General features: G+C 36.1%; 1 protein-coding gene across 7 annotated transcripts in view; it reads left to right on the top strand.

Moving 5' to 3' along the window:
- The window catches only part of NFAT5 (nuclear factor of activated T cells 5), a 122,044-nt gene that overhangs the window by 92,274 nt on the left and 13,422 nt on the right, over positions 1-16,348 (top strand). For 5 of the 7 annotated variants that reach the window (XM_072816743.1, XM_072816728.1, XM_072816764.1 and 2 more), the window contains 2 exons: positions 4,243-4,375; positions 9,732-9,815. In XM_072816743.1, the coding sequence (XP_072672844.1) occupies positions 4,243-4,375; positions 9,732-9,815 (217 nt within the window). The remainder of the gene's footprint in view (positions 1-4,242; positions 4,376-9,731; positions 9,816-16,348) is intronic. The other 2 variants (XM_072816753.1, XM_072816735.1) reach the window with 1 other exon arrangement.

Consider the following 16,348-nt stretch of genomic DNA (forward strand, 5'->3'; position numbering starts at 1 on the left):
AAATTTTAGTCTATACAGAAAAGCTGAAAGGACCTCTGTAGTATTAAAAAATGAACAAAAGATGGTATAGTAGAAAAGACCATTTAAAGATAACTTTGCAAGTTGCAGTTATGAGTAATTGTGATAACTTCGTTTGCAACCCCAAAAATTAACTCATCAGTCGTTAAGCTTTTTTATTATTTAGAAATTTAAAAAATAATAAATTAAAAATAATATAAGTTTAAAAGTTGAGAGGTCCTGGCTGGTTCAGTTGAAGGTGCATATGACTCCTGACCTCAGGATTGTGAGTTTGAGCCCCATGTTGAGTAGAGAGTAAGAATGAATAATACTTTAAAAATAGACTTAAATAAATTGAGATTAATGAAGTCTGGGAAAAACAGTTCTTTGTTTAATATCTGGCTCTTCTATTCAAAGCAATAATATCTTGTGCACATATATACCAAATGTGATAGGCACATGGTCATTATATCTACTCCCAGCTTAACAATTTCAGATAAATTCTGCCTATTAAATATATACAAAAGATATATATCTTAAAGATCAATCGCTTAAGATTGATCTTTCACATATAGTTAGATTATATAATCTCTATGTATATGTATATATACATAGTCTTAAACATAAGTTGGTTTTGAAAGAAAGCAAGAGTTTCACAGCTTGAAATATGGAGATGATTTTAAAAAGGGATCTAGAAACTAAGAATGGTTATATTAGAAACTAAGAAGTATATAATTCAATTTAAGAATAGCTTGTTTAAAAAAAAAAAAAAAAAAAGAATAGCTTGTTTTAGGGCAGCCCCAATGGCCCAGCAGTTTGGCTCTGCCTTCAGCCCAGGATATGATCCTGGGACCTAGGATCGAGTCCCACGTCAGGCTCCCTGCATGGAGCCTGCTTCTCCCTCTGCCTGTGTCTCTGCCTTTCTCTATGTGTCTCTCATAAATAAATAAATAAAATCTTCAAAAAAAAAAACAAAACAAAAAGAATAGCTTGTATTATAAAACATGAAACAGGCATTAGTGTATCAAAAAATACAAAGTTGTATAGATTGTTATTAATTTTTAGTCTTCTGAGGTCTTTCTATTGCACTCTTTAGAGGGAAACAATAAAAAATAAAGAGAAGCTTAGGAGTTTTGGAAAAGATGGAATTATCAGTTTAAATATGGAAAGTTATTGAAAGAAATGCCAAAAGAGATCCTCAGAATTTTGGGGAACATCTAGACTAAACAAAGGCTTAGAGGTCACATATTTTCAAATTATTGTATTAGGAATTTTGTTAGTGTTTCTAATCTATGTCTACATATGTAGACATACCCTAACTGCAAAATGAACGTGGCAATGATAAATTGTCATTTAGGAGAATGGAAAATATCTAGCACCATAGCTTATAAATTTAAAAAAAAAAATTATCTACTGAGAAGAAAATTGTTATTTTGAACCCAGGCAGATTTTTTCTAAGAAATTAAAATTAAGATATGCTTCTATTTTTATGCTAGAGAATATTGACTTGCTCCAAAGGCCTCCCAACCCTTTGTGTATTTTATCTGTATTGTGCTCCTAACTTAATGGTAGCTAATTGCTCTTAATTTACTAAAATAAAAAAAAAGTTGTTTAAAAACAACTTTCTATCACTTCATAATTTACCTAGTTTTTAATTCAAATCACTTGTAGAATTTCTAGATTCAAATTGAAAAAAAAATTGAGAGAGTATGAAAGAATAGTATAAAAATAGGTTCATTTGGTTTTTTAAAGGTTTCAAATTAGATTTGTTTAAATATACTCTCAAAGCAAATGGAGTAAAAGCTTTTAAATAACATATGCATCCAACTTTTAAATACTAATTCTGTTACTGATTACCAAGAACTAAGATTTTATTCAGAAGAATAATTTCAGTTGCAAAATTTGCCAAATAATTTTAAGAAGGAGAGGATAACCTCATAAGCCCATCCATTCAAACATCTCTTCAGGTAGGACTGCTTTGTGACATAGAGTGTTCAAACAAAAGAGTAACGTTAAGAGTAAGCAGAATTTTAAAACTGTTTATTAGAAGTTAGATCAGTGCAGATACATTTTTTGATGAGCTTATGTGTATTTGAGTATGTGTTTTCAGTATGTCCAAATATCTGTAGACATACACTCATGTATACATGTGTTTTCACCTAGCTTAAAAAGTGATTGATTGATTGATTTGAGGGAGGATGGCTAACTGGGCTTAGGAGGCATAGTGCCATAAATCAGAAGTTATTTCTTTACTTCTAACATGACTGTTTCAGAGAGTGTTTTAAGATGGCTTAGAAACGGGGAATCCAGGGGTGCCTGGGTGGCTTAGTGGTTAAGCATCTGCCTTCAGCCCGGGGTATGATCCTGGGGTCCCAGGATCAAGTCCCACATTGGGCTTCCTGCATGGAGCCTGCTTCAGTCTCTACCTCTCTTTCTGTGTCTCTCATGAATAAATGAATAAAATCTTTAAAAAAAAAAAAAAAAAGAAGAAGAAAAGAAAAGAAACGGGGAATCCCTGGGTGGCTCAGCGGTTTAGCGCCTGCCTTTGGCCCAGGGCGCGATCCTGGAGACCCGGGATCGAGTCCCATGTCAGGCTCCCGGCATGGAGCCTGCTTCTCCCTCCTCCTGTGTCTCTGCCTCTCTCTCTCTCTCTATGTCTATCAAAAATAAATAAATAAATCTTTTTTAAAAATGGCTTAGAAACAAACTAATTGCTCAAAAATTGAAACCTTGATCTTGGCCCCACTTGTCACTTGTCACTTAGTTCTATGAACTGAGTCAATCAACTGTAGTCTAGCTAAATAAGAAGGATGCCTGGGTGGCTCAGTGGCTGAGCGTCTGCCTTCGGCTCAGGGTGTGATCTCGGGGTCCTGGGGTGGAGTCCGGCATCAGGCTCCCCATGGGGAGCCTGCTTCTCCTCTGCTTGTGTCTCTGCCTCTCTCTGTGTCTCACATGAATAAATAAATTAAAAAAAACTCACATCATCCTCATTTGCCATCGTTAGCCTCCTGCATATCACATCCTCAGTAGAAAAACATAATCGCTAGCCCTTAATACTCCTTCCCATTACTATAATATACTAGGGAAGAAGTTGCAAAACTCAAATATGGTTCAAGAAGATGAAGTCTTCTTTGAGTGAGTGCTGATGAAGCACTATACACTTTTTTCTTATGAGGATGCTTCTGCCACTATCTGACAGAAAAATAACTTTGATTTGGTAGGGTTGGGTACACTGAACTCTATCTGACTTTAATGAGAAAGTGGTTAGGAAGCAGTTGTGAACTGCATTGCGAAAGGCACTTCACAATTAATGTTGTACAAAACATATAATTGACATTGTGCTTGGTGGGCATATTTTTTTCCTCAAAATTTATTCATTTTTTAATTCAACAAATACATTTGATCTATATTGTATAAGGTGTTTAACAGTGGTTATAGAATGAAGAACAGAACATCCTAGGTTCTTACAGAGCTTAAATTCTTGTGATTGGAGAGTGAAAAAACAATCACAGTAATTTAAAGTGGTGATAAATGCTATTTTAGAAATAAGATTATGTGACCCGGTTGGGAAGGGTTACTACTTCAAGTAGTATGGTCATAGAAGGCCAGCCTCTATGTGGAGGTAACATTTTGAGTAAGACCTGAAAATGGGTTAAGAACTAGCCATTTGAAGAGGTGAACAAAGAATATTTCAGTGGGAGAGACAAGCAAGTTATAATAGCTGTGAGGTAAAAACAAAAATGAATTTAATGTGTTAAAAGACTGGACTGAGAAGGTTGGCATGGCCAGAATGTAACAAGCTCAGGGAGAATGGAAAAGAGAGATAGTTGGCGGGAGAAGCACCTTGTAAGCCGTTGTAAAACATTAAAAGCAGGGATACTTGAGTGGCTTAGTGGTTGAGCATCTGCCTTCAGCTCAGGGTGTGATCCCCGGATGGAGTCCCACATTAGGGCTCCTTGTGGGAGGCCTGCTTCTCCCTCTGCCTGTATCTCTGTTTCTCTCTCTTTCTCTGTGTCTCTCATGAATAAGTAAAATCCTAAAAAAATAAAAATAAAAATAAATTAAAAGCAGTTTTAAGTTTAATGTCATGATGCCTGTAAACCTGAGCTTTAAAATGCTTTTTTTTTCCTAGTCAGACTTTTTATACTTTACAGCTAACAGGAAATGTACTTAACTATAATTATTTCAAATTTTTAATTTAAATATTGCTTCTTTTTTGACTCTTGTTATTTCCTTTAAATTTAGAATCATCTTATTGTGAAGGTTCCCCCATATCATGACCAACATATAACGTTGCCAGTATCAGTGGGAATATATGTAGTGACCAATGCTGGAAGATCTCATGATGTTCAGCCATTCACTTACACTCCTGACCCAGGTATGTCAAAATAAAAATTCTGAACTAAAATCAATCACTAATTTCTAATTTTTTGGAAGCATATGAAAACCAGTCAACCAAAAAGAAAAAGTTGTGTGCTAGGATGAATTGATTTCTAAGGGCATGATTTCCTAAGAAGATGGCCACCACATACTGTTTTTACTCTTATGTCAAGGATATTTATTATTTCTGCTTATGCTCCAATAGTAAAAAGAAAAGCTAGGAATGCACTGAAGTTTACTCTACAGAATTATATCATCCATATTACTTGGTAAGAGTTATCATTCATTTAGTACCTCTTATATACAGAAAGGTAAAAGTGACGACTTTGAAAAACTTAATAGTTTAGTCTGTATCTGGCCTATAGGATGCATTTTGGGAGAGGGAGAGATGAGCTTGGATTGATAAATGATAAAATCACAAGTATAGTTATATGCATGTAACATTTTCTAATTTGTAGTCAAAAATATTAATTTGGTTAATATTTCAAATACAATTTCAAGCATTTAGGTAAAGTAGTTCCTTTAGAAACCAGAACAATAAAAACAATTGAAATGTTCATAAGTTTAGAAGATCTCTGGGTAGGAAGTCTCTTAAGAATTTCTTCCCTACACATTTAGTTGCTTAAAGAAGAGAAGTCTTTTCCTGGCAAAAGTAGGGGGAACATTTTAGAAAATGAAACTCTATACATGTTCCATTTACCTAGGCTTGATTTCTGCTATGTTTACCATTGGTTCAGTTCATTCCAGTCTCAAGCATACTTCAGAATTAGCATTTCTTCCATATTTTAAGTTTATTGTTTATGTTATTCCCATATAGTTCAGGATTCATTGAGGTACAAGGTGACTAAAGGTGGCAGAGGGGAAAAAGCCCAGGCAAGAAAAAGCAAAAGCAATGGAAACCGTAACTAGACCTGAGTTAATCTTATCTTGATAATTACTTTCTATCATTTAATGAATCTCTCCCCTTTTTAAAAAATCATGTCTAGGGACACCTGGGTGGCACAATGGTTGAGCGCCTGCCTTTGGCTCAGGGCATGATCGCAGAGTCCCGGAATCGAGTCCCATATTAGGCTCCCTGCATGGAGCCTGCTTCTCCCTCTGCTTGTGTCTCTGCCTCTCTTTCTCTCTGTCTCTCATGAATAAACAAATAAAATCTTAAAATAAAATAATATTTATTAAAAAATAAAAATAAAATAAATCATGTCTAAATTTCACAGCATTGCTTATTATTATCCACCAGTTTGCTGTAAAAGTATGCTATATTACATAGCATTAATGAAATTAATATTTGTCTCAGAATAAAAGATCAGCAGTAAAATTTTCAGGCAGGAAAAGGCAAAGTTTAGAAATAATATACTGGTTTCAAAAAAAATAAATAAAAGAGAAGATACTCAAAGAGACCAAATATTTTATTGTTTTCTTTCTAGAAAGGTTTCAAAAATCCAAGAAAGTTTGACTTAAAACTAATGGTAGCTAAAGCATTGTAGTAATTGCTAAATTACTTAAATAGTGGCATTTAATATTTTTTGTTAAGAGGAGCTTACTCGTGAGGAGAAAGCTGGCATAATTGATACAGAACTAATGAGCTGTATCATTTGTGTGGAAAGGGAAGAGGGAAGTGTAGGTATCTAGTCAGGGAATAGCCTCAAAGATTTTGCAGTGTTGAAAATACTGAGGTTTTATGGTTGTTGGTTTTTATTGATTAATTATGAAGAACATTTTGGATTTTGAAGTGTTTAGTGTCAGCACTAAGAATACTGTCCTTTCTTACTGATACATATTGATGATTAGAAATTTCCCTTTGAGGGGATCCCTGGGTGGCTCAGCGGTTTGGCGCCTGCCTTTGGTCCAGGGCGCGATCCTGGAGTCCCGGGATCGAGTCCCGCATCGGGCTCCCGGCATGGAGCCTGCTTCTCCCTCTGCCTCTCTCTCTCTCTCTCTCTTTATGTCTATCATGAATAAATAAATAAATATTTAAAAAAAAAAAAGAAATTTCCCTTTGAAAAATTGGCAAATAAAACAGCTTTTAAGTCTTCTGCTTAACAGCATACACTAATTGGCTATCTTTGGCCACATTTAGGCAATCATTAACATGTTTATTCTTTTAAGTTTTTCCTTTCATATTTTGTCTTCAATAGATAATAGTTACACTCAGAATCTCTTAATCAAATAAATACATACTATGCAAACTTTGTAATAAGACCTAATGCTTCAGTTTCTGCCTTTATGATATAGTTAATTAAAGAATTTTCCTGGGGATCCCCGGGTGGCTCAGCGGTTTAACGCCTGCCTTCAGTCCGGGGTGTGGTCCTGGAGTCCCGGGATTGAGTCTCATGTCGGGCTCCCTACATGGAGCCTGCTTCTCCCTCTGCCTGTGTCTCTGCCTCTATCTCTCTCATGAATAAATAAATAAAATATTTTTTAAAAAGAACTTTGCTATAATTTCACTTTTTGTGTTTTCTGAAATATAATCTTTTCAGATATACATGAGAGAGAATATGATTTTCAGGAAAACTTGGTTATAGAAAATTTGCACTATCTCATGATAAACCAATTGCTGTTGTGATTCATCTGGGGACTGTGGTTAAACATTTGAGTATTCAGTGGTGTATAATTATAACAGCAAAAACTAGGACTACCCCAGTATTGTAGAAATGATGACTATTATACTACTTGCCTAAATATTTAAAAGTTATAATTAAACTAGCAAATTAATATGTCCTATCCTCCTGATTTGACCAAGGTACTTCATACCAACCTGAAAGAGGAGAGTTGAATTTAGGATTATCAGAATGCTTGGGAGTTCCAAGTCAGATATGGCAACACAAGGAAGGAGGATTCCCCAGTCTGGTAGCCTTCTTTTCTTTCTTAGCTTCATTCTATACCTAGAGGGCCTTTGTGCACCAACCAGTGCTTCCAAGCTCTGTCTGCTCTGGAAATCTGAGACTGTACTCATAGTCTAACATAGTTATGCAGAAAATTCGGGGATCATGGATATTTGGTACATGTGATTGGGGCAAGGGTTCAATTGAACATAAACTGGTTCTGCATGCTTTGCCAGATAAAGCTCCTCTACAGTGCTCTGAGTCTAGAGCTAAAAAATATACTTCATGTGCATGTTCCCAAGCTTTTAGTTTGCAGGGTCATAAAACTTTGCCAGTTAGTCACCAAAGTTTTCACTTCATTCTATGAAGACACATAAATCACATCAGGTATTTTTTGCAGTGACGCAGCAGTGGTATTTCTGTAAGAAATGAGGGATATAATAATTACTTTTTTTTTTTTCTCTAACAACAATTGACTAAAACTTGATTTTAAAAGTTGAAATTTAAATGTTTTCAAAGATTTCTATTTTTAAATCTGTGGTTGCTGGGGTACCTGGGTGGCTCAATTGATTAGGCATCCAACTTTTGTTTTCTGCTCAGGTTATAATCTCAGGGTCATGAGGTCAAGCCCTGCATCAGGTTCTGCATTGGGTGTGGAGCCTTCTTAAGATTCTCTCTCTCCCTCTCCTATTCCCTACCCTGCTCACACACTCAAGCTCTAGATTGGTAGATTGATAGATTGATAGATGGATGGATGATAGGTAAGTCTGTAATTGTTAGAATTATTGTTATGCTTTAAAACTGTCTATGGATTTCTTTTCCATTCAGTTCCCTATATGTCATTCATTGGACTTCCTGTGTAGCACACTAAGTTATTTAACTTCATTCTTAGATGTGTTCATTTTGTCTTTTTATTCACAACTAACTAGCTCTTTATAGTCTCTTCATAAGTATCATTTCACATTGTCCTATCAAAAATAAGAAATTGAAAATAAGGTGGAGCTCTTGGCTGGCTCAGTCAGTAGAGCACCATGCTTGATCTCAGGGTTGTTAGTTCAAGCCCCACATTGGGTATACACTTTACTTAAAAATAAATAAAGATAAAAATTTAAAAGAAATTGAAAATAAGGTGATTCTGTTCCCATTCTGAGTAAGTCAAAGATTTTTTAAAAAGATTTATTTATTTATTCATGAGAGACAGAGAGAGAGAGGCAGAGACATAGGCAAAGGGAGAAGCAGTCTCCTCACAGGGAGCCCAATGTGGGACTCGATCCTGGATCCCAGGATCACACCCTCGGCTGAAGGCAGACACTCAACTTCTAAGCCACCCAGGCGTGTCCCTATTTATCATTTTAGAACTGAACCCTACTCTCAGGTCCATTAAATTTAAAGTTGCCATGGGGATCCCTGGGTGGCGCAGCGGTTTGGCGCCTGCCTTTGGCCCAGGGCGTGATCCTGGAGACCTGGGATCGAATCCCACGTCAGGCTCCTGGCATGGGGCCTGCTTCTCCCTCTGCCTGTGTCTCTGCCCCCCTCTCTCTCTCTCTGTGTGACTATCATAAATAAATAAAAATTTAAAAAAAAAAATAAAAAATAAAGTTGCCATGGTAGCTGTAGTTGCTATGACTAGATGTAATAGTCTAGAAATTCTCTATTAATAATATACAAAGATTATTTTTTCCAAGGCTTTACAAAAGGAATAATCATAATGTTATAGGTTCTGTTTATCACTTTTTTAAAAAGATTTATTTATTTATTTATTTATTTATTTATTTATTTACTTATTTATGATAAACATAGAGAGCGAGGCAGAGACACAGGAGGTGGAAGAAGCAGGCTCCATGCCAGGAGCCCAACACAGGACTCGATCCCGGGTCTCCAGGATTGCGCCCTGGGCCAAAGGCAGACGCCAAACCGCTGAGCCACCCAGGTTCAGATAAAAATAAAAAATATTTATCACATTTTTAATTTAGTTCAACTGATTGATTAACATTTCTCAATCAGTATTATTTTAATAAATCATTTATGTAGATGAATGGTGAATTTTTTTCATTCTGGTGTTAATATATATTTGATACATTTTAAAAGTTTTATATCCATCTTGGGGCACCTGGGTGCAGCATCCAACTCTTGATCTCAGCTCAGGTCTTGATCTAAAGATTGTGAATTCAAGCCCTGCATTGGGCTCCACGCCCAGCATGAAGGGGGGGAAAAAGGGGGAAGAAAAAAAGGTTTCACATCAGTCTTCTACTCATCACATATTGTCAATGTGAATACTGTTACAAAAAGGATTTTAAGTTGCTGTTGTTTCTTGTTTTGATACATGAGCATGTTACTGCCCATTTGGTTGGTGAGTTTTTAGGGCATAGATTGGTGATTATAAAAACTCATCTCTGCTTAGATTTTCTGCTAAAAAAATAATTTAATAATATTTTATAGGAAATATTCCAATTAAAGATTTTTAGGATACACCTTTTTCTTAGGGAAAGTTTAAATAAATACATCAATCTTTTTGTTTTGCTTTTATAGCAGCAGCTGGTGCTTTGAATGTAAATGTGAAGAAAGAAATATCTAGTCCTTCAAGACCTTGCTCTTTTGAAGAGGCCATGAAAGGTACCAAGTCCATTCTTTCCAAAAATTATAAAAAGGTGATCCTATTTATTTTGTCTGGCAAATCTTACTATTTTGTTTTTTCTTATGTGCTTAGAACACTTAACAGGGTACCCTCCATGTCACAAAATAAACATTTGTTTAACTTTACTGAATGCAGAGACTTATTTCCCAACTTGATATTTCCCGTTATTCACCATATGAACAAACTCTTTTAAAGCGTATGTTGGAGGAGAGGAGATTTTTCTGATGTTTTTTATTCCCTAATGTTAAAGTATAAAATACAATAATTTATGTAAAATAGGGTCTGTAAAGCTTCTTGCTACCAAAATTAATATTGGACATTGAAATTTTGAAACTGAAATTTGAACTATTTTGAAAAAGTTTACTTAGATTTCTTGTTATCAGGCAGCCCTGGTGGCGCGGCGGTTCAGCGCCGCCTGCAGCCCGGGGTGTGATCGTGGAGACCCGGGATCGAGTCCCATGTCGGGCTTCCTTTTTTTTTTTTTTTTTTTTTTTTCATGTCGGGCTTCCTATAGGGGGCCTGCTTCTCCCTCTGCCTGTTCCTCTGCCTCTCTCTCTCTCTGTGTCTCTATGAATAAATAAACAAAATCTTAAATAAAAAAAAAAGATTTCTTGTTATCATCCTTCCTTCTGACATCATATTTACTCCTGCCAACCCCAAGAAACAATGAAGATACCTTCAGGATGTTATAATGTAACACAGAGTAAATTTCTTTTTCTTTCATTCTCTTTTTTTTTTTTTCCAGCTTGCAGACTTGATTCTGTGCCCAGCCTGTAATACCTGGGACGTCAGAGGGGCCAAAATCAAGATTTTTTTTTTTTTCTTAAGGGATTTCTAACACAACTAGATACTCAGTGGTGATGCTTTTTTGCCGTTATAGATGGAGATGTCAATTACATAATCCCCATTGATTTATTTTTATAATTCCTAGCCATTATTTATATTTTTCTGCCATGAAATTCATGAGTTAAAACCAATCTTAAAATTAAAAATATTTAATCAAATATGATGTGTTTTTAAATATCATCAGTAGCAAAATCCAGCATTCATGTACATAACTTACCATTTTAATTTCTGACTATGAACACATCCAGAGTAGATTAGTGAGGGATTTTGCAATAGTAAGTAAACAGCCAAGTTTATCTGATTCAACTACAGGAAAATTTACAAATCTATATAATGGATAACCATAGCTCACATTTATCAAATGTATATTAAGTGCTAGGCAATATGCCGTACTTTTTACTGGCACTATCTCATTTAATCTTCCAAACTTTATGAAGTAGGTAATTTATTATTCTCATTTCACAGGTGAAGAAACCAAGGTTAAAAATGTGCTCTAGGTCACTTAGCCAGTAATAACAGAAGGATAGGTTGAGCTCTAGTGTGTAAGGTAACACATCTAAGCAAAAATTATTTAAACCATGCTTATTGGGCAGCCTTGGTAAGTCAGCGGTTTAGCGCCACCTTTGGCCCGGGGTATGATCCTGGAGACCCAGGATGGAGTCCCACATCAGGTTTCCTGCATGGAGCCTGCTTCTCCCTCTGCCTGTGTCTCTGCCTCTGTGTGTGTGTGTGTGTGTGTGTGTGTGTGTGTGTGTATTCTCATGAATAAATAAATAAAATCTTTAAAAAATAAAAAGATAAACCATGCTTATTAGATGAATAATACCATAATTAATTAATCAGTATAGAAAGTCAGGGATATTTGTGATCTTTTTTTTTTTTTTTTTTGGCCAACTTTGCCATCCATGCTTTTATCCAAAAAAAATTTTTTTTAAAGATTTTATTTATTCATGAGAGACAGAGAGGGAGAAGCAGTCTGCCCATGGGGAGCCTGATGCAGAACTTGATCCTAGACTCCGGGATCACACCCGGAGCTGAAGGCAGATGCTCAAACGCTGAGCCACCCAGGCATCCCTCTCCAGAATTTTTTGGTGGTACTTTCATAGTGTATCATACTAATGGGACACTAATCCAGTTTAACATGAAATTTCTAATATAAGATTATGAGTTGAAGGTTGAAAGGTTGTAAATGTCATGCTTAATTCTTAGTAATAAATGATTTAGTTGATCAAAATCTTAAAAGGCTAAAAAACCGGATAAGAAACAAACACATACACATGTTATTAGTTTTTCACAATTTAGACCTGATTTTGACAGTTTTATCAAATCATGGTAAAATTTTTTTAAAGATAGAAAATTGAATACTAAACATTGATTTAAATTTTTTACTTGTCATTTTAAATTTTATATCATTATTTGGAGATTTCCTGAACAACGACATAAAAATAGTAGCTTTCAGAACCAACAGTTTTCTTTGACATATGGCTTATTTTTATGATTTCTTGAAATCAGAGCATTAGTGTAATGCCAAGTTGCTGAGAGATTTTTTAATAATGAAGACTGAGCAACATAAATGACTTAAATTTGTGTTCTGGCAGGAATCTTCTAAGTAACGTTCTTATAAATAGCCATCAATTACATTGAGCTTTAGAACTTGATACCAAGTATATTATTGAAAGATATTGAAAACTTTTGCTTTAAAATAAGTTTCTAATTTCTTAGGGTTTGGGGGAAGTGTGTAGGGAGTAAGGAGGATGACTGCACAGCTCACTCAGTGAGATATTAAATCTAGAGCCAAGGTATCATGATTCATTTTTGGTTTTAGTCAACTGTGTATGTATCCTTTACACAAAAGTAATAAAAATTATATAGGAGTGCCTGGGTGGCTCAGTCATTTAAGTACCTGCCTTCGGCTCAGATCATGATCCCAGCATTCTGGAATCAAGTCCCGCATTGGGCTCCCTGCTCAGTGGAGAGTCTGCTTCTGCCTCCTTCTGCCTCTGCCTGCTACTCCCCTTGCTTGTGCTTTCTCCTCTGTCAAATAAATAAAATCTTCAAAAAACAACTAATTAAATAATATAAAGTGTGCAGTGTAAGCTACTATTAACGGTTTCTAGAACATATTTCCAGAAAGTATCTCTGTAGGTACAGGTAGACATGAGGAGACACTCTAGAAAGATGGCTCAAAGACTGTGATACAGGTTTATTAGGACCCAGGGATAAGTTTAATTGACCCTCGAATAATACAAGTTTCAACTGCGCAGGTCCACTTATATGTAGATTTTTTCAATATAGCATGTTTCCTTATGATTTTGTTAATAGCATTCTTTTCTCTAACTTTATTGTAAGAAAACCGTGTGTAATACATACATAAAATATGTGTTAATCAACTATTTATGTTATCAGTTAGGCATCTGGTCAAAGTTGGCTATCAGTTAAGTTTTGAGGGAGTCAAGTTCTATATGGATGTTCAACTAGTATGGCAGGGTCATTGCTTCAACCCCCCATGTTGTTCAAGGGTCAACTTGTATTGATGTGCATTCTCTTAGTTTCGGCTTTGTAAGGAGTGCTTCACTGGATGAGTGAAAAATAGTTGAGAGCATATACTTTTCTCACTGGTTTTAACTACATGCAAAGGTTTAGAAGCTTGGAGGAACCATATCTCAATCCATTTCACAGGTGAATAAACCAAGGCTCAGAGAAGTTAAGTGATTTGCCTCAGGGTCACACAGCTAGTAACTGATAGAGCTTGTGACTTAGATGTCTTCCACAACTCTAATCAACACTCAATCAATAGAGTATTTTCTTCCACAACTCTAATCAACAACTCAATCAATAGAGTATTTTCTTACTCTATTATTTCTTCCCCTATAAATCTTAATTTATACAAACATATTTGTACTCCACCTAAATACTGCTTGCTGATAACAAACTTCCATAAAAATTATTCTGAATTTCAAAGATTATTCGGCATAGATGGAGAGAACAGTTCAAAAGTTGGCATAAACTGTCAATGCCATTATTCTTTACAAATTCACATTGATATTTGGATGGTTAAATATGTTTGTCTTATTTACTTTGTGGGTTTTCTGAATTGGCTTAAAAGTTCTCCCCTAGCCCTTACATAATACACAGACTTCATATGTTTGATTTTTCCCTCCCTTCACTAAAATGTAATTTCGAGGCAGTAGGGCTTTATCCATCTTAGTCATCACTGGAACCTGGAACAGTGCCTGAAATTTTGTAAAGGATCATAAATATATAATGAGAATGTAGGAAGGCAAAGTAGGGTGACATCTCTCAAGCCATTTAATATTGTTTACAGGTCCATTAAAGATATATTTGTGGGTTCTGGGACATAATAGTATACACTTATTTTTCCCTGTCCCTCCTTTCTAAATATACCTTGGAAATAATTGACACCAAGTGAGTTTCCTAGTTTTTCTTTTATCTACCATTTTATCTGAATTAGGTACCAGAGAAGTCTGCAACTCAGAACTGGCAACCTACACAGACAGAAAGAATAAATCAATAAATAAGCATGAATAGCCTGCTCTCAAAGACTAGGAAAGGCAAAGCCTAGCAGAGTCTTAGTGGGATGACTCATATCTAATGACAGCAGCTGATCCACGAACAAAATGTGGGGACTAGCACATCCCCCACTCAAATTTGTAATAGCAACAGCTATATGGTTAACTCACCCCATACACCACATCTGCCAAGTAGCAGTGGGCCCAATATACTAACAGTAGAACCAAAGAGGTCCCGAATACAGGCTTCACATAAGCCAGAAGCAGCAGGTCGGTCTGTCTGGGTGGGAACAGCAGAACCCAGGGATCCAACCCATCCCCTCCCTCATATCAGGCAGTAGCACACAGGCCCTTCCACCTGTGCTGGTGGCATCAGCAGGCCCTGCATCTCCTTGCCCTTCCCTCAGCAGCAAAGCAAGACCCAGGCCCAACAGCTCCTGGCCCTCCCCCTAAGGGTAGAAGATCCAGGCCAAGTGTCTCCCAGTCATCTACCCAGTGACAGAAGGCAACCCATTGTCAGAAGGTGAACCAGACTCAGGGTCTCCCAAATCTTCACCCAGTGACAAGGAGCCCACCTTAACCTCGAAGTTCTTGAGCAACCACAGGGCAGAAGTAGCCCATGTAAGTGCTTTCCCACCTCTAGCAGCACTAGCAGAAATAGAATGGGAAGCCCAATAGTATCAGCAGACTAGAGAAAATACCAGGAAAAATGTTTTCTTTTCTGTAGGTTCAGCATCCCTTGCCACCCACACCAGGGAGTTCAGGGAAGGCTTTCCATTCTTATGGGTAACACCAACAGGTTTCCAGCTACTGCTCATATAGAACTAGAACAACAAACAGACCAGATTGTCAGAAACCTCAATTATTATTGGCCATAGAAAGATTTTGTGCATATGGCTATAGATAGACTTGTATCTTTGCGTGGGCATTAGACAAAATGTCCTTTTCTTGTTAGTCAACACTAGTAGACCTACCTGTTTGTCAGCAGTCTCCTTAGGAGATGTTAAAGACCCTTGCTCAACTTGTTCTACCTGTTCTCATTTTCCAGAAGGGGGAAAAAAACTATGATAATAAGAATTATCCTCTAAGTAAATTTGGGCAAAATTGTATATAGACATGTTAAACAGTAACTGTGTAGGTAATGCATTTATTTGTCAGTGGATGTTTATATACAGTTTCTCATTGAACTGTAATATAAGTTTATCTTTAGATATTGAACTTTTTAAGTCAGAAATACTAGAATGAAAATATGCAACACTGTACTGTAAGATTAACCAAATAATCCACAGCGAACTAAATTGACTATGACAAAGGTAAAGTAGATTCATTTATTAATTTCTTCATTAATTCAGCAAATATTTATTGGTTATCCATTATGCACCAGGCAACAACAACAAAATCTGCCTTCACAGAGTTCACTTTCTAATAGAGTTCAAAAGCAAGAATAGGAACTGAGTATTACAGGATCAACTTGGGACACTACCAGTGGTCTTTCAAATTGTCGTGTGAGATGGGTCTAGAATACTTTCAAATGCCTGCCTTGTACATGATCCGAAGTTCTGTCTTAGTCAAACTTGGACTGTGAGTTGCATTGTATTGGTATTGTTAGAATCTAGGTGAAAAGAGGTCTGAGAACTCATGAGTAAATGATCCAGTTTTCAAAGTAATAAAGTATAAAATATCAAAAGTTAAATGAGCACTTTTCCCTCCCTCAAGATAATCAGTTTCCATAGGAGTTGTTTCTAGCCAGTTAGTTGTGAGACAAGTTGAAGTAAGACCAGAAAATTTCAAATATTTTTAAATCAAATTATTACAAAGATAGCTATCCTATTCATATATACCATATGCCATTTTAAAGTCCTCTTTGTAGCCAGTATTTCTTCTCCGTATCACATTAAGAAGTTTAATTAGCTATGCTTCTGGGGATTTTGTATTTCTCTCCACAGGGTTTCAAAGTAGTGGTATACTCTGGGTGCAGAATTTGGCTAGGTATTCAGTTCAGAAGACTATCATTAGTGGTATCAGTAGGCTCCACTAAGTGCCAGTAACACAGACTTGAGGCAAAAAAGAAGTCGAAGAAAAGGGATCAAGGAGAAAAAATAGAATGAAATGGTTGAACCTACCTTATCTGCTAT

Source organism: Canis lupus, chromosome 3 (genome assembly GCF_048164855.1).
Source record: "Canis lupus baileyi chromosome 3, mCanLup2.hap1, whole genome shotgun sequence".
Classification (NCBI taxonomy): Eukaryota; Metazoa; Chordata; class Mammalia; order Carnivora; family Canidae; genus Canis; species Canis lupus.